The following is a 24438-nucleotide window of genomic DNA, read 5'->3' as shown; positions in this document are numbered from 1 at the left end:
TGGCATTTACATTGCTGTACAATGAATTGTCCATGAAGAAATGGGGAACCAAGCTTTGTGTGGCCGCCTCTGTCCCACTGCTTACTGAATTTGTCCTTGTATAAGACACTATTTTTTTCTGTAAACACCCTATTCAAAAATCAGGTGCGTCTTCTACACAAAAAAATAATGGTAACCTCTGCAACCCAGGGCATACCTGTGTGGGTTCTTTACATGCCACTGCCATGCCACTAATGAGGGCAGAGGGGGTAAGATCATCAGATGGCGTCTGGAAGCATCGGATGGGACCAGCAGCATGGATGGCAGTGACAGCCCTTTCTCTCCCTCGTACCTGTATAGTGGCCGGGGACCCTGTGGAACGCAGCTGTGAGACCGTCCTGCTCGATAATAGCGGCCAGCCGAACTTCTAGATTTGCCAGCTCAGCTGTTCGGTGCTCTGCCGAACAGCTGATCAGCGTGGAGAAACGGAGTTTAAAACCTGCCTTCGCTTCCCTTACCTTGCTGTCATGCCGGTGCTCCCACAGCTTGTTTACCAGGGTCGGAAGGCTGCTGCTGTGAACTGACTATGCATGCTTATCATGCCGGATGCTGGTTAGGTGGGGGGGGCGGCCGGGAGGCGTCTATTTAGAGTGCTGGGAAGTAGTTGCTCCCAGTGCGGACTTTGTTTGCTGTAAGCTTGGAAGTCACATGCCAGAGTGTCTTATACTGTACAAGGGTGCGTCTTATACACGGAAAAATAGGGTAATTCTAATGGAACAGGCAATTATAGTCATGGGCTTGAGCTTTGAGGTGTGAATCATGTGGAAAATTGTTACAATACTGTTCTATATTTAGAGGAATGCGTAGTTCTTTTTTGTCATACATCAGCACAAGAAGTAATTCTTGGTAACAATTACTCAGTGTTGCGTGTACATTAGATATGTACAGCCTAATATGCTGACTTATACCAAGCTTATTGCCACCTTGTTCTTGTCCCTTGAATGGCAACATTCAGTATGAAATCCTGTAATGGCTCACTTTGGATCACAAAAGGAAAAGGTTCATTAGTAATAGAATAGGAAAGAATCTTGCATTTTTCTAAAATAAAGGTCTGAGGAATCAGAATAGGGAATGCAAATGAAAGCGTTCCAAAAACATAACCCATGTCCTCCTTTATGAAAGACGTTTTGTAACAAAATCAATGTGACCTCTGAAATGACAGGCCAACAATGAACAGTGCGGCCAGTCATCCATCAGAAGAGCTGAAATGGCCTCATGTTAAACGGATTGAAGTGTGCTGGAATTGAGTCACAGTTTTGTCATAAATTTCAAAAGTCTATTGTAGGAATAGTGGTGGTGATAATGTTTTGGGCTTTTTTTTTTAACTTCTGGACTGTCATGAATAACCAGAATGTCAATTTAGAATTCCTCCCACATATCTTGTTACAGAGAGATTTGTCAGCTGGTATAAATATCAGCCAAAGTATTGCCACAATTAATAAATATATTATTGTGCTATAGGAAGTTGTAGGCTCTTAAATGTGTTGTTGACTTAATGGATCAGCTCCAATAGAAATGGCTGCTCATCATCTTTCAGCCATGTTGCCAGGTCCAGGGAATTGGATTCCCTGATTAAATTATTTTCTATCCTTTCTGTATCTTGCGGTCATTTGTCACTCACATATGTGAAGAATGGAGTAGTAGGAGAAAATGTTCTCTAAATGCAGAAAACTAGAAAGTGAGAAGACCTAATATTGTTTTCTGACATGGCAATTTTCTGTTGTGTGTTTACCACTCTTTCCAATCTGGTTCCACTGGCAACATAAGGGATGGAGCCTGAATTCATTCTCTTATCTGCTGGATCTGAAAGGGCACTGAGTAGAAATGCTCAAATTGGCCGGCACCCCTTGATCTGCAAAACTGACAGTCTTCGGCCTTGGCCTGACCCCTTCTTCCTTTATCGGTTTATAAATAGGTAATGAAGCCGAACTGCACAATCACAATTTACTCCTCTCATATATACAAGTTTTACAGATATGTGTAAGAGGTCATCTCTATAAAAATTAGAATGTGGAACAAAAAGTAATTGGGAAAGGGAGGAGGAAAATATATCCATCTTATCTGGATATTATATAGAGAATTCTGGATAATTCTACATTCAGTTGCAATGTTCCCCATCTTAGTATCTGCTGTAATGTTACAAACTATTAGCAGTTACACGGTTACTAGCATGTGCACTGTCTCGGCTTGTGTACAGAGCTTTGTCCTCTGTGCCAATCAAGGCAGAGCTAATTCTCAATTTCTTTATAGATCAGTCTAGAAAACACCCATGATCCAAGCCAGTCCGCTTTTAAAAAAAAACCCAGCAGCTATGGTCCCGTTTTGGATGGCCAAGAATGAACATAACTTTGGCTGCTATATTACTATTTCATTTTCACTTGTTATGAGAATACTTCGTGTGTATGCATATTATATCTTGGGGTTTTAAGTTGCACATTCTACGACAACATACATTAACTTTGAAGGAAGCAGCACAATTTTAAAAAAATAGTATAAGCATAAATAGGTTTGTGTACTTGTGTTACATAGAGGAATGTTTCCAAACCTCAGCTCCTTCTCTAAGTCTGTTTTGTTATTTATTTCTGTTTGTTTATTCCATCTGTATTAAGAATCACACTGCCTCTTGTGTGAGAGTGGAAAGAATGCAGGAGCAAAGTGTTTAAAAGCAATGTATTGTTGAATGGCCTCCCTATCACCTGCTTTGATTCTTGATAACTGACTGGAGTCAAATTGCTTTTTGTATGTCGCAGATTATTAGTGGAGTAGAGCAATTTCTTTGAGATGGCATTGAATCACAGAAAAGTCCCATAACCTTCTGCTTGTTTCCTGGCTTTGATAATGTGCTTGATTCAGCTTTCCCAAATAATGCAAATTTAATGCAGAGCAGAGCAATGTAAACCAAAATTACTAACTCTCCTTTGTAATCCTGATGCCACTCTTTTAGTAATCTAGTCTATTTAAGTAGCCTCTGCTACAAACATTTCTGTTCAACTGAACAGGACTTTTTTTACAGAGTAACATCATTTATTCTTTCGATTTCTTTTTTAAAAAGTTTTTATTGATTTTTTTTTCATACAATTCAGTAGTACTTGTTCCAGAAACGTGTTGTCTGAGTTTATCATTCATTAATACAAATGTAATTCCTAATCCTTTATTCTTTTCTCCAGCCATTAATAAGACCCAAATTTGATTGTATTCTGTTTCTTCTTTTTCTTTCAACCTCAAAGTAATCTGTTCATTTCCACACATTCTAGTATTGTGCAAATATGATTCTTGCCGCTGTTATCGCATGTAGAATCAAGTATATTCTTTGTTTATCAATGCATTATACCTAATAAAAAAGATCAGGTTTAAAATCTACTTCTTTTCCCAACATCTTTTCTAGCCAAGTATATATTTTTGTCCAATGTCTCTTTGTTTTAACACATGTCCACCATAAATGATAATAAGTACCTGACTTGTGTTTACATTTCCAACATCTGCCATATTTTTAAACATTTTTGCTAATCTTGGTGGTGGCAAGTACCATCTATGAAACATTTTATATAGATTTTCTTTGTAAGGAGTTGACATTGTCAATTTATAGTTTCTTTCTCACAAGTTTTGCCATTTTTCTAAATCTATATCATATCCAAAATTCTTTGCCCGTCTTATCGTTTCTTTTAACTTTCAAATTCAATAAAGTTATACATTTTCTTAATTAATTTTTCATCAGGCGTTAATAATGTCTGATCAAACAAAGTCTCTTTATAAAATCCATACAATTTAACATCTTTATCGTATCCAACTTGCATTTGTAAGTATGCCTACCATGATAGATCAATACCCTGATTTTCTTTCAATTTCTATAGCAGCCCATCTGAACCGATGACTCAATAGTGGGTTTCATAATTTAGGATTTTACATAAAAGGTGGTGCGGATGCTTATCTGTTGTTTGCAGTTCTTTGCTTTCATTCAAAAGTTGGTTTGGTTTTGTTCAACGTAAAAATGTTGAATATGCACAAGACTAACTTGTGTTTAACCACTATAAACCAAAATATGGCTGTGTTCACCCAGCATGCTCTGCCATTGTGTGATACGTGATTATGGATTAATATTGGCAAAAGCAGCCAATTATGGATTATTCAGTAATTATAGTTAAATGCGAATAGAATAGAATAGAATAGAATAGAATAGAATAGAATAGAATAGAATAGAATAGAACAGAACAGAACTGGAAGGGACCTTGGAGGTCTTCTAGTCCAGCCCCCCGCTCAAGCAGGGGAACCTACGGTATACCATCTCAGACAAATGACTGTCCAGTCTCTTCTTAAAAATCTCCAGTGATGGAGCACCCACAATTTCTGAAGGCAAGTTGTTCCACTGGTTAATTGTCCTCACGTTAGGAAGTTTCTCCTTAATTCCAGGTTGCTTCTTTCTTTGATCAGTTTCCAACATTGTTTGTCTTGGCCTCTGGTGGCTTGGAGTAATTTGACACCTCCCCCTCTTCTTTGTGGCAACCTCTCAAATACTGGAATACTGCTATCATGTCACCCCTATTTCTTCTTTTCTTTAGACTAGCCAAACCCAAGTCCTGCAGCCATTCTTCGTATGTTTTAGTCTCCAGGTCTTGGATCATCTTAGTTGCTCTTTGTACCTTTTCCAAGGTCTCAACATCTTTTTTTTTTTAGTATGGTGACCAAAGTTGGCTGCAGTATTCCAGGTGTGGTCTCACTAGGGTTTTATACAGCGGTACTAATATTTTGTGTGATCTTGATTCTATGCCTGTTTATGCAATCTAGGATTGTATTAAGATTTTTGGCTGCTGCTGCACCTTGCTGGCTCATAGTCAAGTGATTGTCCACTAGGACTCCAAGGTCCCTCTCACAGTTAATGTTTTTGAACCAGATCTCACCTAATCTGTACTTATATATTTGATTTTTCTTGTCTAAATGTAAAACTTCGCTTTTCTCCACACTGAAATTCATTTTGTTGGATAGGGCCCATTGTTCCAGTTTGTCAAGATCTTTTTGAATCCTCAGCTTGTCTTCTGGGGTGTTGACTATTCCTGCCAGTTTAGTGTCATCTGCAAATTTGATGAGTTCTCCTATTTCCTCTAAGTCATTAATGAAGATATTGAAGAGTACTGGGCCTAAGACGGAGCCTTGTGGTACCTGACTGCTTACTTCTTTCCATGTGGATGTGGTACCATTGAGGACTACTCGCTGAGTACAGTTTGTCAGCCAGCTACAAATCCATCTGGTGGTGATGTTGTCTATTCCACCTTTTTCTAGTTTACCAAGCAGTAGATTGTGGTCTTTGTTGAATGCCTTACTGAAATCAAGTATACTATGTCCACAGCGTTTCACTGGTCTACTAATTTGGTTACTGATAATTTAGTATAAAATGTGTAGCCAAAGGCCTATCATATTTTGCAAATTCCATATTTGGGACTGGATAATACCATAACCCTGTTCAGAGTGAGTTGTTTAAAGTTTTTCATTCACTAAAGGGTTTTTTTTGTCAGTATGTTATGAAAACACATCCTCTTCAGATGAAAACGGACCAAGTATCTAAAATTTGTTGTCTCATTCTTTGGCTCTCAATCTAACCTCAAGGAAGAGAAGCATGTAGGAACATAAAATATGTGGACTGAATCCTTACAACTGTATGAGGGAGGCATTAAAGAACATAATGTTTGGGGGAGGAGAAAGAACTTAAGTTGGTACTAGCTAATTAACTTGTATATTAACAATTTGTAAGATTTGTTAATTTGTAAGATTTCCAGGGAGCAAATGCACTGTATTGTATGATATGAAACATTCAAATAGCTTGAAATAATTGTGGGCTGATTTGTAGTACAAGAAATAATTGTCATTACTGATCAATATATCTGTCACAAATGAAGGTCAATATCCCTGTCCCAGAATAATGTTGCAGGATCCAATGTGGGTCAGTCATTGGGACCTCAGAGGTTTTGTCTTCCAATCTTTTGGACTCGTGCTGGAGCCCATCTTCAGAAAATAATCTGTATCTCTTGTATTATGTACTTTTTTTTACAAGTAATGCAAAAGCAGCTGTTATGTTGCATACTGTGCTTTACTCACACTGAAAAATGTGTAATCTAGCCTTTTATTTTCTGCTGAGATTAAATGTCAACTAAAATGCAAGTCCACTCATCGAAATATTTCATTTGCAAAGCAAATTAAGACTTGCCTTCTCCAAGTTTCCTTCCAGTGCTTCCATATACTGTAACTCCCATAATGGTTAGGGCTTATGTGTTAAGATTCCAGACTGGGAAATACAGGTTTTCACTATTTAAGCCTGCAATAAGAAGAAACACTGAATCCTTGTCTGTTATCTTCTGAAATTAGTTCAAGTATAGATCCTTGAACTAATAGTATAGTTTAATAATATATTTAATTCTAACCATCACTAGAGTAACAGATGTTTGCTGTGCACATTATTTGAAAGGAACCACTTAAAATAGCTTACCAAGTGACTTGGCATTGCTAACTCAGGCAAACCTTATTACACTTTAAGAAAACCATATGCTCACAAGTTGTAAGATTTAAGAGCACTTTATTGTTCATTAAGGCTACTTTTAAGTACAAAAAAAAGATGGCCTGCCAAACCTTTTTTAAAAATTGCCAGGTGAAACAAGGCCACAAAAGAATGATATGTTAAAGATTTACAAATATGGAGAACATTGTTCAATCTGGACTGTAGATCCTGTGGCTCTGTGAAAAAAAACTTCGTAAGAATGAGGTTAATATCCTTTCTCCTTCTCCTCCCCCTCCCGACCATTTTGGCTTTTAAACAATAATTCTATTTTCCATGGACTATTTTTTCTTCCAAATCGTTTTGTGTATATAGTACACATCGCACTAAGATAATCCTCAATGCATTTACTTCAAAGAATGTTGCACCACAATCAACACAAGTGTCATGTCAATGTATTGTGAGTTAGAACTGCAGTGATTATTTCATGTTTCATTTACTTATCACAGATAAGTAAATTTAACTTTGTAGTTTTGTGCTTCAAAGAAATGTCAAGAGTTCTGTATCCACAAAGTCCATCTGCAGTCATTAGTACTTGTTAGACCGCTCAGTAGCCTGTAGCAACAACACACTAGTGGCTATTAATTGCTAATGCAGTGTTCTTATAGAATAACTGTGTTCCTGCACTTTTACTGTATTACAGACATCTACAACAAAAAAAAGATCAACTTTTTTCTCCAGACAAAAACAAAAGAGAATGATTACAATAAAGGAAAAGGAAAAAATTAAATAGCTACATATCATTAACAAATTAATTGTTCCTCAAAAAAATACCTACAAATTTCTCTGTACATTCTTTACGCACAGCGTAATGATGGTCTTAAAGTTACCTATATAAAAAAGTTTTTTTTTCTGCACTTTTCTTACAGGGGGTGGGGTACTGAATGCCAAAGGCGACTGAGCATTTAACTACCCATTCACATGACCGTAAAAATGTGAAAGGGGTGATGAACAAGGAGCTTCTCTTGTCTTTTTCTTGCTTTTAAAAGTAGGCAGCTACACTCTCTATGGAACAAGACAAAACAGATCCTTTGCTGATCTTTTCCAACTGTGGTTTTCATTTTTACAAAAATATAAATTCTGGCCCCAATGCTATAACCGAGTCCAAAGGACATCACGTGCACTTCAGACTTTTGCCTTATCCTATATGCTTTCAACAGCATCTATCTTTTCAGGTAACCCACTGTTAAATGGACTAGTTGTAACTGCTGGAATGTGCAGGGATTGTGGGTGAGTTGTAGCATTAAAAAAAACAACAACTGCTGAGCCCATTACTACTAAAAGAAGTCTGTTCTTTATGCCTGCCTCTATTACCTAGTTAGTGACTATTAATACAGCAAATGAAATAAATGCAAGTAACACCTTTATAAAAAAAGAGGAATGTATGGTGCCTTGGCCTAGGTTTATAAGCAGCCTCAAAAATTAGATTTCTGCAACTAGAGCATACATGGATAAATATGTTTCAGTAAGTAAATTTGCATTTGAGCAGTTGATTCTCTACATGAAAATTGTCACAAATGCCATAGTAGCATCCTGAATCTCATAGCACTCCATGATATATAAACTGCTTCAGTTGAGGCCTGACCAGAGGCGACTGTCCAAGGTTGCTGGCTGCTACCAAAATGAATATCAAATACAAGTATCAGAGTACAACTGTACCAGCAGTAAGTTTATCTAGGACTGTTAATGGGAAAAAAAAACCTAGTTTTCAACGAAGGCTAATATATTTCTTACTGTCTATACATTAATAGATACCAGCTATTCTTCCATAAAACATGCATCTTTAAGCACTATTGAACCCTCTTACCTCAGTTCTATTCTAACAAACTGCAGTGGAAAAAAATGCCCATGATCTGTTGATTATGCAGTCCAGTTGCAAGCATGAAGCACCTGAAATCTACACCGAGAAGACCTATAACCTGTATGAGACTTCCCCTTCCTAAACAAATGTTGCTTCTTGTTTTCAAGAGGCAGAGACACCAGATGCTTTTTGCCAAGCAGTTTGCCCTCCGAATAGAAGCATCCTGCCTAAAGTTGCTATGCAACCCTAACCTCCTCCAATAGTGCAAATCATACACAACAGTTCTTTTCAAGTATATACATACGAAATTACTTCACAAAGGGAGAAAAAAGTAATGGAGACAAAATCCAGACACAATTCTACCCTCAAGAAGATAATCAAAGCAAACAAGCATTTGGGTCAATCAACTGTACAGAATGGCTTTTTTCTTCTTATCTTTTTCCCCATTTACTTGCCTCTACATTTTGTTTTCAGAAAAGGGGGGGGGGGCAGCAGAGTTGCATCAGAGGTTTCTTTGGTAACTGAGGCAGGAAAAAAAGAGTGCTACATTATTAAAAACAATTAAAAATCAAATAGTTCCTGCTATCAATTTTAAGGGCATGTGTATATGTTTATATTTTTTTTAAAAAAAAAGCCCAAACACACACAAAACATGTATTGAATTGTTATCTCCTTTTATATCATCCCTCCCAACACTTTTCGTTTTGAGTACTGTTCAAGCTCAGCCAAAACAATACCAACTCATGCTTGGATGAAGAAACTGTGGTCCCGTGTTCATGAGACAACTGAAGGCGAATGATTATGATTGACCAGATGGGAGGAAGGAGGAGAGGACTGGCCCCTCCTGGAAGCAGACTCTGGACTATTGGACACACCATCCTTGGCAGCTTTGATCTGAAGCCAGGTATCTCCGAGAGCTTTGGCAAAGTGGTCATCGACTGATCCTGTGATGGATACAGAGTTTGTCACTGGCTCTGGCTCCTTGTAATTCTTGCCAAGGCTTCTGCGGAAGTGTTCTTCTACCACCGGATCACACGCAGCAGTAGCTATAGGGGAAATGCAGAAGACGACTAAGAAACGGACAAACCACTGCTTTTTCGTATGAATCATCTAGCTCCCTTTGCAGCTGTCCTGCTTTTAAAGTACAACTGCAGTAATCATTATTTACTTCTTAATGTATGTACAGTGTGCATTAATGTTACATATCATTAGTAAAGGTAAAGGTTCCCCCGCATATGCGTGCTAGTCGTTTCCAACTCTAGGGGCCGGTGCTCATCTCTGTTTCAAAGCTGAAGAGCCAGCGCTTGTCCGAGGACATCTCCGTGGTCATGTGGCCGGCATGAATAAACACCAAAGGCGCACAGAACGCTGTTACCTTCCCACCGTAGTGGTCCCTATTTTTCTACTTGCATTTTTTATGTGCTTTTGAACTGCTAGGTTGGCAGAAGCTGGGATGAGTAACAAGCGCTCACTCTGTTACGTGGCACTCGGGATTCGACCCGCCAAACTGCCGACCTTCTGATCGACAAGCTCAGCGTCCTAACCCACTGAGCCACCGCATCCCTATATCATTATATAATGCCATAAATTGCTGTTTTATTGGAAATGCTTTATTAGAATGCATTGTCCAGAATATTTTTCTATTATTTGTGTGCTCAGGCCCTGTAAATTAGCTGGGAGAAAAAGAAAAAGAACGTATACAACTGTCATTTTAGATTACTATCTGAAAAGCCAAAAACAGATGTCTCCAACCTGAACTTCAACTTGTATAGACTTCAAGTCCCACAACCCTGGTCAGCAGGGCCATTGCTGAGAATCTTGAAGGCACGCAAATTGGAGAAGGCTGTGAGAACACGCAAGTGAGCTGCATTTCCCTAGATGGATTCTGTACGCTCCCAAAACTGTTCCCATAAAAAACAGGAAAACTGAAAATCATAAAATCATGTGGCTTTTAAGAGGGTTCCAAAAAGAATTTAAGAGACGTTCAAATTTTTAAAAGTTTTTTTAAAAGCGCACATTTCCCCCCCCCTTTGTATTTCTTGTTCATTTTATTCTAGCCAAAGTAATAAAGGCATTTAAATGTTGTCTCTTCAGTCTATTTTTCGGTAGCCAATTTCAAACAGACACAAAGTCAAGGGAGGGGCTTGATTCAAATCTGAATTAGCTATATTTAGATCCTATTAAAATCAGTGCGAAAAGTTGGTCACGAAATTAAGTTTACCATTGCTAAAAAGGGCTAATTGTTCTAGCTCCTGAGTCACAAGCAGCTGCTGGGAAACAACCATGAGGGAGGGCTATTCCTCTACTATCCATTCTGCTGAGCTCCTCCTATGCATTTGGCTGCTCCCTGGCTGTTACTAAAGGCTAGACTAGATGGGCCCTTAGCATAACCCCCAGTGGCTTTTCCTTCTGAAACTCTGGATTTCAGACTCCAACAACTTCATTTCTGCTCCCCCAAATCCATTATTATATTACTTTAACCTTTCATCTCTTTATTCTCCTGCCTGTTTATATCGAGTGCTATTGAAAATAAAGATACGTTGTCTTTAAAAATGCACAATATCAAATCGGTAGAAATCCAGTTACCATATTTTTCGGACCATAAGACGCACCCAGTTTTTAGAGCAGGAAAACAAGAAAAAAAAAATTCTGAACCAAATAGTACCGGTATACTAAAACAGGGCTTTTCAACCTTTTCATCCATTGTACCACTTTTAGGACAAGGCAATGTCCGAGTACCACGTCACCCAGCAAGGTGTCAAAAACTTGACCCCCCCCCAAAAAAAGGGAAAAAAGATAGTAGTCCTCGATTTACAACAATTCACTTAGTGACTGTTCAAAGTTACGATGGCACTGAAAAAAGTGACTTATGACCATTTTTCACACTTATGACCGTTGCAGCATCCCCAGGGTCATGTGATTTACATTCGGATGCTTGGCAATCAATTCATATTTATGATGGTCACATTGTTCCAGGGTCATGTGATCGCCCTTTGCAACCTTTTGACAAGCAGTTAGTGGAGAAACCAGATTCACTTAACAATCATGTTACTAATTTAATTTCTCTCTCTCTCCTTCTCTTTCTCTCCCTCTCTCCCCCTCCCTCTTTCTTTCTCTCCCTATTTTCTCTTTCCCTCTATTTCTCCCTTTCTCTCTCACTCTATTTCCCTTCCTCTTTCTTTCTCCTTGTCTCTCTCCCTTTCTCTCTCTCTCCCTTTCTTTCTGTCTCCCTCTATTTCTCTCCCTCTTTCTCCTTCTCTCTCTCTCTCTCTCTCTCCCTCCCTCTCCCATTGTCCCTTCCTTCTTTCCTTCCTTCCTTTCTTCCTTCCCTCCCTCTTTGTCCTTCCCTCTCCATGTTAGAGCAGTACCTGCGGAGACGGCCCTGCGGCCTGGCTTTCTCTTGCAGAAAGCAAGCTGAAATGGAGCGAAGGAGATTGCCAGGAACGCGAATCGGCCGATCTTGTGCTTCTGCAATCTCCCTCGCTCGATTTCAGCTTCCCTTCCTACAAGAGAAAGCAGGCTGAAACGGAGTGGAGATTGCAGCAGTGCGAGATTCGCGTTCCTGGCAATCTCCCTTGCTCCGTTTCAGCCTGCTTTCTCTTGTAGCAAGGGAAGCTGAAACACAGCAAGGGAGATTGCAGGAGCGCAAGATTGGCGTTTCTCAGCACGTGCCGATTCGTGCTCCTGGCAATCTCCCTTGCTTTCCACTTGCGGAGGTTGGACTGGCCATACGGATCACCTTCAGACCATAAGACGCAGTGTGTCTTATGGTCCGAAAAATACGGTATATGGATTTATACTTTATCGATTTTATTTATATGTTATGGATTTTAGAATATGTACAAAGATTATAAATAATCTTCCATTGGACAACCTAGATTTTCTTCTATCAATAAATCTTAAAAATTTTGAACAGTTCAACATTTCTTCTAATAAAAATAGGAAGATCTTAGCAGGAATTCCCCTTTAATATACACATGTAGTCCTCGAGTTACCACCATTCATTTAGTGACTGTTCAAAGTTATAATGGCATTGAAAAAAGTGACTTGTGACTGTTTTCCCACACTTAATGACAGTTGCAGCATCCCCAAGGTCACGTGATCGAAATTCGGATGCTTGGCGATAGGTTCATATTTATGGCAGTTGCAGTGTTCTGGGGTCACATGATCACCTGACAAGCAAAGTCAATGGGGAAGCCAAATTCACTTAACAACCACGTTAGTAACTTAACAACTGCAGTGATTCACTTAACCATTGTAGCAAGAATGATCGTAAAATGGGGCAAAACTTGCTTAATAACTGTCTCACTTAGCAAAAGAAATTTTGGACTCAATTGTGGTTGTAAGTAGAGGACTACCTGTAATTACATATTTAATTTGATTGCAGTGTACTACTTTCACCCTGCTTAAAAATGTTTCTATTTCTGTAATTCATTACATATATTAATAGTTATTTGATAACCATATATAATGGATCTTTGGAAGGAAAATTATGGATATGAGGGTTACTTACTGCTAGACGGTCTTCGGTAACTGGTTGGCACAGCAGCACCACATCCACTGTGCACAATTGGACAATGAGAAAGGTTACAGTTTCGATTGCTTGCAGAGGCACACGTGATTACAGATGGACGGTTCTGAGGATAAAATAGCATAGAAATCATAGGCAGCTCCTCAAAGAGTTGTTTAACCTGGCAGTTACAATTTCAGAGCAGTTTCTAGGAAGTTCTATTCTCCAAAACTCATACAAGCAATATTTTTAAATAATTGAAAAATAACAAGATTCCCAGATCAGGCAAGGTATTACAAAAATTGGGAGATGACAATAATGATTTTAGGAATCATTGGAGGCCAAACTGTGATCCAGAATAAAGCTTCTATTCAAAGTGGGTGGTCTCAGGCATTTCAGCAGTTTTCTGGTTATTGAATGAGGAAATAGTCAGGAATTGTTGGTTCCCTCCCGCCAACCTACCCACAGCTTTATTGGGGGCAATATGTTGACTCTGTAAACCACTTAGAGAGGGCTGTAAAGCACTATGGGTTGGTATATAAGCCTAAATGCTATTGCTATTCTTTCAACTTGGTTCAGCCTCAAGGGAAGAGGCAAAATCTGTGTCTGGGACAAAGGGGATCCTGCCGAAAGCCAACAACCTACCTCTGACCAAAAAAGCACCATCTTGCCTTCCCATTTGCTAGCATTAGAAAAAGCAGCTTTTTAACTAAACACAGACTGCAACTGAGGCTTAATACACTCACATTCTGTGTCTTGGGGTGATGAGAATTTAACACCAGCAATATTTTAATTGGCTGCTAGAGCCAAAAACATTCGTCAGCCTATGCTAATGTAAAATCGAAATCCAGAACTGTCAACTTTTATGATCTTGGTCTAATTGTACAGCTTTGTCTACTATATTTCTACTAGATCTGCACAATGCCAAGGGAATAATTAAGAAAGGGTGCTTCAAAGAGTGCTATCCTGATTGATTTAAAAAGTTGCAAACAGGAGCTTTGCTCATAACCACATACCCTTTGGGTGCTGGACCCAAATCTCTACATAACTCTAATAACTCTAATTCTGCTACACCCAGCAACAGAAGTTGTTTTAAGATTAAGTTATCATAATCTGAACTAAGGCCCTTGTAAAGTTTAGCTATAAAGGTTCCCCCGCACACACGTGCTAATCGTTTCCAACTCTAGGGGCCGGTGCTCATCTCCGTTTCAAAGCCGAAGAGCCAGCACTTGTCTGAGGATGTCTCCGTGGTCATGTGGCCGGCATGACTAGATGCCAAAGGCGCACAGAACGCTGTTACCTTCCCACCGTAGTGGTCCCTATTTTTCTACTTGCATTTTTTACGTGCTTTCGAACTGCTAGGTTGGCAGAAGCTGGGACGAGTAACAGGCGCTCACTCTGCTATGCGGCACTCGGGATTCGACCCACCAAACTGCCGACCTTCTGATCGACAAGCTCAGCGTCCCAACCCACTGAGCCACTGCGTCCCTTTTTAAGTTTAGCTATAGGAAGAATAGAAGAGAGCAGATACACAGTAAACAGAATACTGCATTTGAACCAAATTCAGACTAATGGAAACTCAGACACAACTAGTAAAGAAGAACTTTCAGTCAATACTGGGTTGCCTGAGACTGACTGAAATAAATGCAGGCATCAATTCCCATCTTAATGGGGAATAGTGAAGGTCATTTCAAATAATCTAGGTACAGGACTAAGGGATTTGGGAAGAAGCTCCTGGCTCTTCCAGTCATTAAAATGCTAGCAGAAAAAGTACTTGCATCAATCTAGCAATCTGTTTGGTTAATATTCAGATATAACTGCTTTATTGGATTATAATGTTTACTTTAGCTTTAAAAAAATGATAACGATTTCTTAACATACACTCCAGGCATCACATGAAACATATGTTGTTAAACATTTAAAACATAGTAATATACCAAATTACACACCACAAAACAAGAAATCAGTCAATATTTAATTAAATAGTTAATAACCAAAAGGCCTTCAGTGTAACATCCAGTATTACCTCTAGGAAGGAAATTATATTTAAGTACTACTAAATGATTTTTAAAATATGGCCACAATTATCCTCCAGTAAAAACAGTTCTTGTGATACTATTGAAAGACAGATCTGATTGCCACTCCAAGAAACAATAGTAGGAATTATCACGCAGCCCCAAATTCATAAGTGGAAGCCTCTCCCTTTCCTCGCCTGTCATCAAAAAACCAACAATGCCGAGGAAATACAGTATGCAGAACAATAGCAGGTGGACTGAAACACTGGATTATACTACATAACACCCCAAATGTAACATAACAGACAAAGAAGTGTTCAGGTCATATCCCAGTGAATAAAGGTTGCAGGGAAAGTACAAATGCTGCCTAATAACAATTATAGGACCAAAGTAACACTAATTTAGCTGAGTGGAAACTTCTTGAATTTTTGGGAAAAAATATAATTTTGAATTTAATGTTAATTTCTAAGTGGGCAAAGGTAGCTGTATGGTATTTTTCCTTAAGTCACAAAGGAGCATGTTGAGACATGAATTAGAAAGTCCCTTACAACATCTTACAACTACCTAACTTAGTAGCAGTTTTTAAAAAAATCCAACTGGAAAAACAGCAAAAAAATAAAAAGGGCAGATCTAATTTAGGCGATAAATCTACAGAAATGTTCTTAAAGGGAGCAAAAGTGATAGTAATGCAGGAAAAGACTTTACAAGCACATATACTGATTTATTTCATAATCTGCAAGTAACTGTGAAACAGGAACTCATGCAATCCTCCAAATTATCTAGAAAAGGGAGCTTATCAGTAGTTACAAAGTAAGATAGAGACAATAGCTCACACAAGATTGGCTAGGAATTTATGTGCCTATTTATAAAAAAACCAGATTTGTGATAAATATTTTTCATGTGCCAACTTTTTTTGTCCTTTAAAATTTTTCTCTCATCTTTTGTCTGATGGTTAAAAAAAATGGACATGATTCTAAGGCTTGTGATATGAATCTGTTTTAAAATCCTTCAATGTTACATTTAGTAGCCTTACCAGCAACTTGGGGGAATTGCTTGTCAGCTCAAATTTTCATTCAAATATGAAGATGGAAATTTTGAAGTTGACTGTAATTTGAGGAAGGCAGGAAGAAAGAGAAGGGGGACTTTGGTATTGGATGACATTCCTACCTTTCCATGAATCAAGAAATCAATGGTCTGCCATCAATCATCTTGTAATGAACTCAAGGTAGTATTTTTTTTAAAAAATAAATAAGAAAAAGCATCCTTTCCCATCTGTCTGCTCCAGACAGAATTTCTCATTAAGGACTTTTCTTCACTCAAAGATACTTTTTTCTTCAAAAGGCAACTGTACTATTTTTTTCCTTGAGAAAGAAGAAAACATTTTCCTTCTCATCCAAGAAGCTTCAACAGTTCTGATGGCGGTGGGGGAATGGAAAGATAGATTCTGATAGGATGGGGGTGGTGATGGAAGGATTGTATTTCTTTGCAGTCATCTGGCTGTTAGCACTCTCTTGAGAGCTGTTGAGGACACTTGGGGAGGGGATTATCTGTGCCCTCAGGGTCACCTGGATTAGGGTACAATTGGTTGTGGAATCTTCTTGGAATTGCTGCAAGTGTTGCATTGTAAACCGGTGACAGGTGGTGTCTTATTCCTCCTACTCTGTTGAGGAGAGCGTGTTCAATTCTAACATAGGTAGGATCCTTTTGCCCCTCTTTCAAACCAAAGGCCCTCTATCCAACTATGACCTGGATGACTCAGAATCTCCAGACTTCTCTTCATTAACGACTGATAGATCAGGAAACCTATTTCTGAACTGTATCACTTCAGCCCTCATCAAATATGATTATTGTGAAACCCTTCAATTATATACATTAAAAAAAACAAGCATGTCAAAAAAACCCCACAACTTACTACAATTCTTCCTTCTCAACTTCATATCTTCTGCAAATCATTCACATTTTTGAAGTGAGTTAATAACAATATTAATCAATATTTAATAATTGTTAAACACTGATTTCTTTTTGAAGACTAGAACACAGTTTTAAAATAGGTAGAGGAGAGCTTCTTTGCTTTCTTGTGAGTTTAGACAGCTAAGAAAAGGTCCTTTCCCAATGTGTAGAAATTTATTTACCCGTATATACTTGAGTATAAGCCGACTCGAGTATAAGCCGAGACCCCCAATTTCACCCCCCAAAACTGGGAAAAGTTGTTGACTCGAGTATAAGCCGATCCGCCGTTCTGCATGCCTCGGAGGCTGGATCCGCGCTCTGCAAGCCTCTGCCGCCAGGCAGGTCTCCGTTTTGTTCTGGGACTAGTTCCCTAGCCTTTTGGAGCTTTTGGTGTTCGCCCATCAGCTGTCTACGGGGAGGCAACAAAGCTGCCTCTCTAGGCTTTGAGAAAAGGCCCCTTGCACAAAAGGCAGCTTCAGGACGAGCTTCCAAAAACCCTTTCCTTCCTTAACGCCCTCCCCACCTTCCCCCAGAAAGCCATATTTCTTTTTTTTTATTGAAAATTTTTATTGAAGTTACAATATTATCCCCTCCCCAACCCACCCCAGAACCCCTCCCCCTCCCCCATATTTCTTCAATAACAAAAACATAAAAAGCTGGTTGGGATGTACTTGCTGATTTCCCCCCCCCTTTTTTTTAGATGCTAAAACTAAACTCTCCCTCTGCCTTCCAACCAATATCCCTTTTTAAAATCTTACCTTGGCTCCAGATGGAAGAGTAGAGGAACTAAGCTAGTAAGGAGAGAATTTTTTTCTGCAACTTTTTACTCCTGAAGTAGTAGTAGTAGGAATAGTAGTAGTAGGAATATCCCTAAAAGTTGTGCCAGAAAATGGAGGACGCTGGGTCTTTGCAAGTTTTAGCTGTCTGTCAGACTGCCTGAAAAGGGCGGCCTTCAGGCAGCCAGGCGGACAGCTAAAGCTTGCAAAGACCTAAAAGTTGTGCCAGAAAATGGAGGACGCTGGGTCTTTGCAAGTTTTAGCTGTCTGTCAGACTGCCTGAAAAGGGCGGCCTTCAGGCAGCCAGGCGGACAGCTAAAGCTTGCAAAGACCTAAAAGTTGTGCCAGAAAATGGAGGACGCTGGGTCTTTGCAAGTTTTAGCTGTCTGTCAGACTGCCTGAAAAGGGCGGCCTTCAGGCAGCCAGGCGGACAGCTAAAGCTTGCAAAGACCTAAAAGTTGTGCCAGAAAATGGAGGACGCTGGGTCTTTGCAAGTTTTAGCTGTCTGTCAGACTGCCTGAAAAGGGCGGCCTTCAGGCAGCCAGGCGGACAGCTAAAGCTTGCAAAGACCTAAAAGTTGTGCCAGAAAATGGAGGACGCTGGGTCTTTGCAAGTTTTAGCTGTCTGTCAGACTGCCTGAAAAGGGCGGCCTTCAGGCAGCCAGGCGGACAGCTAAAGCTTGCAAAGACCCAGCGTCCTCCATTTTCTGGCATAACCTTCGGAGATTACTTTAAAAAAAAAAAAACTTCAGAGGAAAAACAGCTGCAGAAACATTTTGTCTCCTTGCTGGCTTGGTTCATCTACTCTTCAGCCAGGAGGGAGTCCAAGGCCTAGAGAAGGAGAGCTTTGCAGCATCCCTATGGACAGCTGATGGGCAGACAGCTGATTAGCGGAGAAGGCTCTGAAAGTAGCACCAAAGCCTCGGCCGCGCACAAGTCCTCGGTAAGTTTTTTTGTTGACTGGAGTATAAGCCGAAGTGGAATTTTTCAGCCCAAAAAGTGGGCTGAAAAATTCGGCTTATACTCAAGTATATACGGTATTTATTTATTTTATTATATTTCTATTAAATATCTGGTATTCCTCAATAGTGCTTGTTTTAATAGGTCTCTCAAATTTTGCCTATATTAAAAATAATTATTTATATAAGTTTCAAACAACCAGATTTGCAAAGTTCCATTATGTCTCCACGGTTTGCAAAATTATTAATTGGGAACTTATGAAAATTATGTAGACAAGGACTCAGCAAAAACCAGCTAACTACACACAAAAATACACAGAGAGAAATACAGACATTGTAGAAAAGCTAAATGAAAAATAGCTGCCCAGAAATATGTATCTTAGCAAACAAAAATGCCAAGTACCTGCTGCCGTTCCACTGACGTCATTGTAGGAGTCATGCTTACAGACCGAATAACATCCATGCTGTTTTTGGTCAGTGCTAGAGGTTGCTCCATAGTTAAGCTTGGGATTGAGGCATATATATGATTAGCGTGAAGGCCCATTGTTGGTGCAACAGCCCGTTCTATGGGACTACGACTCCTTTCTCTATGTTCTTTTCGGTAATCCCCATTTGCAGTCTTCATTCTAAGAGAAAAAACAAACCAATACTGTAGTGTTGTGCATTTAATTCAAGGAATGTACTCCAAAGACAGGTTTATAGCTAATCTTCTATTTAACATTGGTGACTTAGGGACCACCTGGAGTTAAAGCACCCCACAAAGCTATTTATGACCTAGTTTCGAAGTTATGGCCTCTGCAGTGTTCCCATTGTCAGTCACTCTTACAACTGACCTCAGGGATGCTACAAGGCTCCCCCTCCCCCCCCAACCTATCTTCCCTCCACCATCCCACCCACTGGGTCCTGCAAGTTTTGGGACGTGCTTTCCCCCATGTCCTGCTTCCGTTGCAAATGGCATGCAAATGACTAGTTTCAGATGGCCTGCAACCATTTTTTAAAAAACAATTTTTCCTATCTTCATAATCCAACGTTTTATAACAGTACATATTTTATGCCTCTCTACTATGAAGAGACATCATTTCTTTATACCCACTGATAATGATCAACATAAATTTTAAATTTCATCTTTGATCTGAGCTATATTTTGTTAAGAATTTAGGTCATCTAGTCCAACCCATACTACTATACTACTAATAATAGTATACTATGGTATACCACTAATACTACTATAAAATGGACTTGTGGCTGGCTAAATGACTGTACCCAAAAAGTACTCATTAATGGTGCTATTTCAGCTTGAAGAAAACATCAAATGGAGTGCCATAGGGCCTGGGCTGTTTCAACGTTTTATCAATAATTGCAATGAAGGAATTGAGATGTTTTTCAACAAATAATTGCAAATAATTCAAAACTGGGAAATGAGAAAAGATACCTAAGCAGGCTTGAGAGGTGAAATGAAAAGCTGAAGACAATATGAGTTATTCACAACAGTAAGTCATCTCTGGGCAAGATGGGTGGTGGCACATATATTAAACAAACAAACAAACAAATAAATAAATAAATGGGAATGGCCTTGAGAGATAGGAGGAAGAGCTGTTTCCAAGGAAATAGTCAGATAAAAGGGGCCTGAGCTTGGGCCAAGAATGAAATGTGAGTAAACAACTGAAGACAAGCACCTTGTTAGTTCACACAAAGATAAATGGAGAGCACTTTCATATTTGCAAGATTCTGTTACTAAAGCTTTAGTATAAAAGTAGTACTGATTTTTCATGGCATTGATTTCCTAATCTTGAACGGTTGACAAAAAGCCTGCATAAAGGAAGGGCTATATCAGATAATCCCTAAGGTCCCTTTCAACTCCAATAATCTAAACATTTCCCAACTTGTAGACTAAAGGTGGGGAGATCCATGTTGAAGTCTACCCTCAATCTTAAAACTCACTGAAATCTTGGACCAGTTTCTCTCTCTCTCAACCTAACTAATTCCTAATGGGGTTGTGAGGATAAAATGAAGGGAGAACCTTGTGTAAGTCCTTATGAGCTCCAGAAGAAAAGTGAGCTATAAACTAAATAAATTAAAATTTCAAACTGTTATTGTTAGAACATGTGAAAAAGCTTGAATTATTCTTGAAACAGGATCTACCGTATCTAATTGCCAATATAAAAGCAGTTAAGGAATAGGGATGTTGCCAACTGAATAAAATTCAAGTACTTCAATGAAGAAACCTGCTATACTTATTTCTTAAGATATATTTATTTAGCAATTCTGCTTATTCTCAGTGAAATATAACTTTTTCACAGAGGCATTAATTACATGTTGCATTGAAATAAAAATAAAAGCTTTGTTTACTAATTGTTAATGCACTTAGCATATGATCTTGGAAATACAGGCAATGCCTTAGAAAAAATATGAGTCATGTGAAAACAAATTTTCTAATTTGCTGACTTCAACAAAATAATAGAGGACAATGTTTTAATGTGTTGTGTATGTATGTATGTGGTACCATCAATTATAATTCTGCCTTCTGCTTTGTGAAACATATAAAAAATATTGTGGTCTTCTCTCCCTATTTCAAAATTGAAGTTTTTAGAGACCTCTAAATGCAAGAAACAAATTTAAGGGATTTAGGATGAGTTAACAAGGGATAACTGGTGATCTGCACTCCACTTACAGAAGTTATGCCTATAACATTTATACATTTGCTGTCTCTTCAGGTGTACAATTGAAGTTAAAACTTACAGATGTGTGTTACTACAAGACTTGATACATTTTATTAAACAGCCCAGTTTTACTTGGGTTGATTCAAGGACCATTTAATTTGATTCTGGCAATGAACCAAATCTGAGTTTCAGATAGCCAAAGTCCTGTGCCTTCCTCTATCATTGAAAACCAAAAATGGCTGTAACATTTTTTTCTGAGTGACAGTGTTGTTGGACATTTTAGGAGCATAAGGAGATGAAAGTTGCATTGGCTTTTGTGACAGATACAACTAAACATAGACTTACAACACAGGAGCAGCCTTATGTAGAATAAATTTTAAAAAATGTGAAAATGGAACCATAAAATTTTGCCTCCATTCCTCACCTATGTGACTTTTGGGGGTGATGTGGAGAAAGGGGGTACTTCATTTGAAAGTTACACACCTCATAAAGCTACCCCATGAAAACTGCAAAATATCAGAGTGAATATTACAAAGATAGGTGAATGAACACAAATTCAACATATTCTTCTACTATGCACACAGCCACATCCACAAAAGGGAGTAGCAGAGGCAGAAGCAAACATCCATTGCCATAACCTCTCAGATGCAGCCCAATTCTTTTAATAATTCTGCTCTTGGGACAAAACTGATGTAACAATGGGAGCATGGAGACTATGCAGCTGTATTATTAGTTTTCTTCCCAAACATTAGGATTTGACAGTCCTGCTAAAACTCTTACTCTCACTGAAGCTACTGCTGTCAGTCATAAAACTAAACTCTTTCCTACTCTTCATCTGTCTTTCCCTATCCCCCTCCCCCCAATATCCCTCATAGAAATCTTTTCTCTATATGGAGAGCTTAAGGATAAATATATGTATTTTTGTAGTTTCATTGTATGTCTCCAAAAATTAACAAAGATTTGACAGTATTTACATTTGCTATAAATAAACTCCAGTCCTTATTTTGATTCTGACATGTCTCCAAATCTGATGAACACAAGTAGGAAGAACAGTCAGCCTACAGTAAAGAATATTAATCTATCAAGGAGACTTTTTGAAGCAGAGACAACTAGAAATTAAAAGTCTCTCCTATCTTTTAATGAAAATGTTATTTTTAGTTGAATATATCCTATTGGAAAATTTAAGCATATATACCTACAAGTGTAATGTGTGCTATTTCTTATACAAAAACATTTCATTGCCACACATAGGTAATTGTGGGAATAGCAATAGCAGAATGCTCAAGTAGAAATTAGAAATAGCTTTAACCCAACAGATTCTACTTTAATTTTAAGAGATATTTTTCCTTTCTTTGGATCTCTGCCTTAAAGTGACTTGACAGCTTGACTCTCACTGAGATGCTCTTAATTAACAACAGTTATATTATTCCAAAGGAGTCTTACCCATTATCTCTTTTCTTTGCATGCTTCTGAAAGGACTGACATAAATGCAATATATTGTTGAATTAAAGTACAAACAAACTGCCTCCTTTATCACCTTAAAACAGTAAAGCTAAAAAACGTTTTAAAAACTAAATGCACATGTGTGGGTATCAACATAATGTCTATCTATGAGACTATTTTATGCCTATTTTTGGATACATGTGTTTGCCTTTTTATCTCAGCTCAAAACAAAATATATTACTTTACTTGTTCTGCGAATTTAATATACATTTCCTGATTTTGGTCTTTCTAAACCAGTTATGAGTCGTAACACGACTGAATGGATAACATCATCATCACCACCACCACCATCCTCATCAAACCAGTTATATGTCATTAACTTGATCTCTTGAATTAGATCATAAAGCAGTAGATAGCAAATCTTTGTGTACGAATGAACACAGCTTCTCTTCACTCCGACACAGCTTAAATATTTTATTTCTCCTACGTTCAAGACATAAAATTATTTTTTCATTATTTTCTGCAGTGAATCATATCCAGGCTCCACATCTTTCCCAAGCATCATCATGTGTTGAAACGGACATATCAAAACCACACTCATCCAGACTGTAAGATCTGTACCTCAGGAGATTTTCTTCTTTTTAATGGAAAGCAATATTTTGAGCCCATGCACTGAACAGTTTGAATGGTAGTTATAACACAGTTTCCTTAAACAATTCTTACAGAGCTCTTAATTGCTGTGTCTCTGTTTACTGGAACACAAGCAATGGTAATTCACACCCATCCTGGAGAAATAACTTAAGTGTGCCAACTGTTCAAGGAAACATGGAAAAAAAGAACAAGAAAGAGGGCCCCCAAAGGGGACAGTTTCCTTATGCTCTTTTCTAGTGCGTATGCTCTTTATAAACAGCCAAAGGCACTGCTAAAAAAAGCCAAAAACAAAACTCTAACATCCTGCAATGTCTTTTTATAGAACTTATATTCAGGTTGGTTTGATTTTAAAATATACATCTCATAAAAAGTTAACTGAGGTAACGGCAATAAATGTACTTGAAAACCACAGATGCATGGAAGTTTGTTTCCTTATCCTCCAGTTCCTACATCACCATTACCTAATCCAGTCCAAAGAAGAAAAAAATTCCTGCTCACCAATTTATAATTCTTGTTCAACAGCTAATATTGTGAAATATCTGAAAGTAAAGTAATTTTTTATTCTCTTCCTCAAATGCCAAAAAAGATTCCAAATGTGTGTGCGTGTGTGCGTGTGCATTGTCTTTCATTTCATTTAAAAATTCACTTGATTTTCAGATTTCCCAAACCAACACCAACAGGATTTTAAATAAAATGCTTTGGTGGACAAGAGTTTTCTACAAGGTGAGTTATTTTTACATTTCCTCTAACGGAGAGCTTATTCCTTAATAAGCACTCAAAATTTTCAAAGCTCAAACAATGGTCAATTACATGGTATTTCCAGAAGTCAAGAGTTGAAGTTTCCAACTTTCTGAATAAAATTTAATTGCTTTTCTATTTATCTTTTTATAATCTGTAAGTCGCCCAGAGTTGTCTTATTGGAGAGATCCATAAACAAACAAACAAATAAATAAAAACCTGGGCTTGAAAAAATGGATGACTATTTGTATTATCCCAAAATGATCAGTCTAATATAAGCCTGAACAGACTGAACACTCAGTGACACGACCTCCATTCTCAACGGTCAGTTGCAAATCGTTTAAAATCTATTAATT

The 24438-nt window shown here is 38.3% G+C and overlaps 1 protein-coding gene across 2 annotated transcripts in view; it reads right to left on the bottom strand.

The window, feature by feature from the left end:
- Positions 1-6587: 6587 nt before the first annotated feature.
- VGLL4 (vestigial like family member 4) overlaps positions 6588-24438 on the bottom strand; it is a 103926-nt gene continuing 86075 nt past the window's right edge. For both annotated transcript variants that reach the window (XM_083353291.1, XM_083353290.1), the window contains 3 exons: positions 18994-19216; positions 12895-13018; positions 6588-9427 (listed from right to left, as the gene is read on the bottom strand). In XM_083353291.1, coding sequence (XP_083209417.1) covers positions 9156-9427; positions 12895-13018; positions 18994-19216 — 619 coding nt within the window. In that variant the 3' untranslated portion in view covers positions 6588-9155. The remainder of the gene's footprint in view (positions 9428-12894; positions 13019-18993; positions 19217-24438) is intronic.

The sequence above is a fragment of the Vipera ursinii genome, assembly GCF_947247035.1.
Source record: "Vipera ursinii genome assembly, chromosome: 2".
Classification (NCBI taxonomy): domain Eukaryota; kingdom Metazoa; phylum Chordata; class Lepidosauria; order Squamata; family Viperidae; genus Vipera; species Vipera ursinii.
The sequence above is the reverse complement of the archived record's forward strand: the minus strand, read 5'-3'. Positions and strand labels throughout refer to the sequence as shown.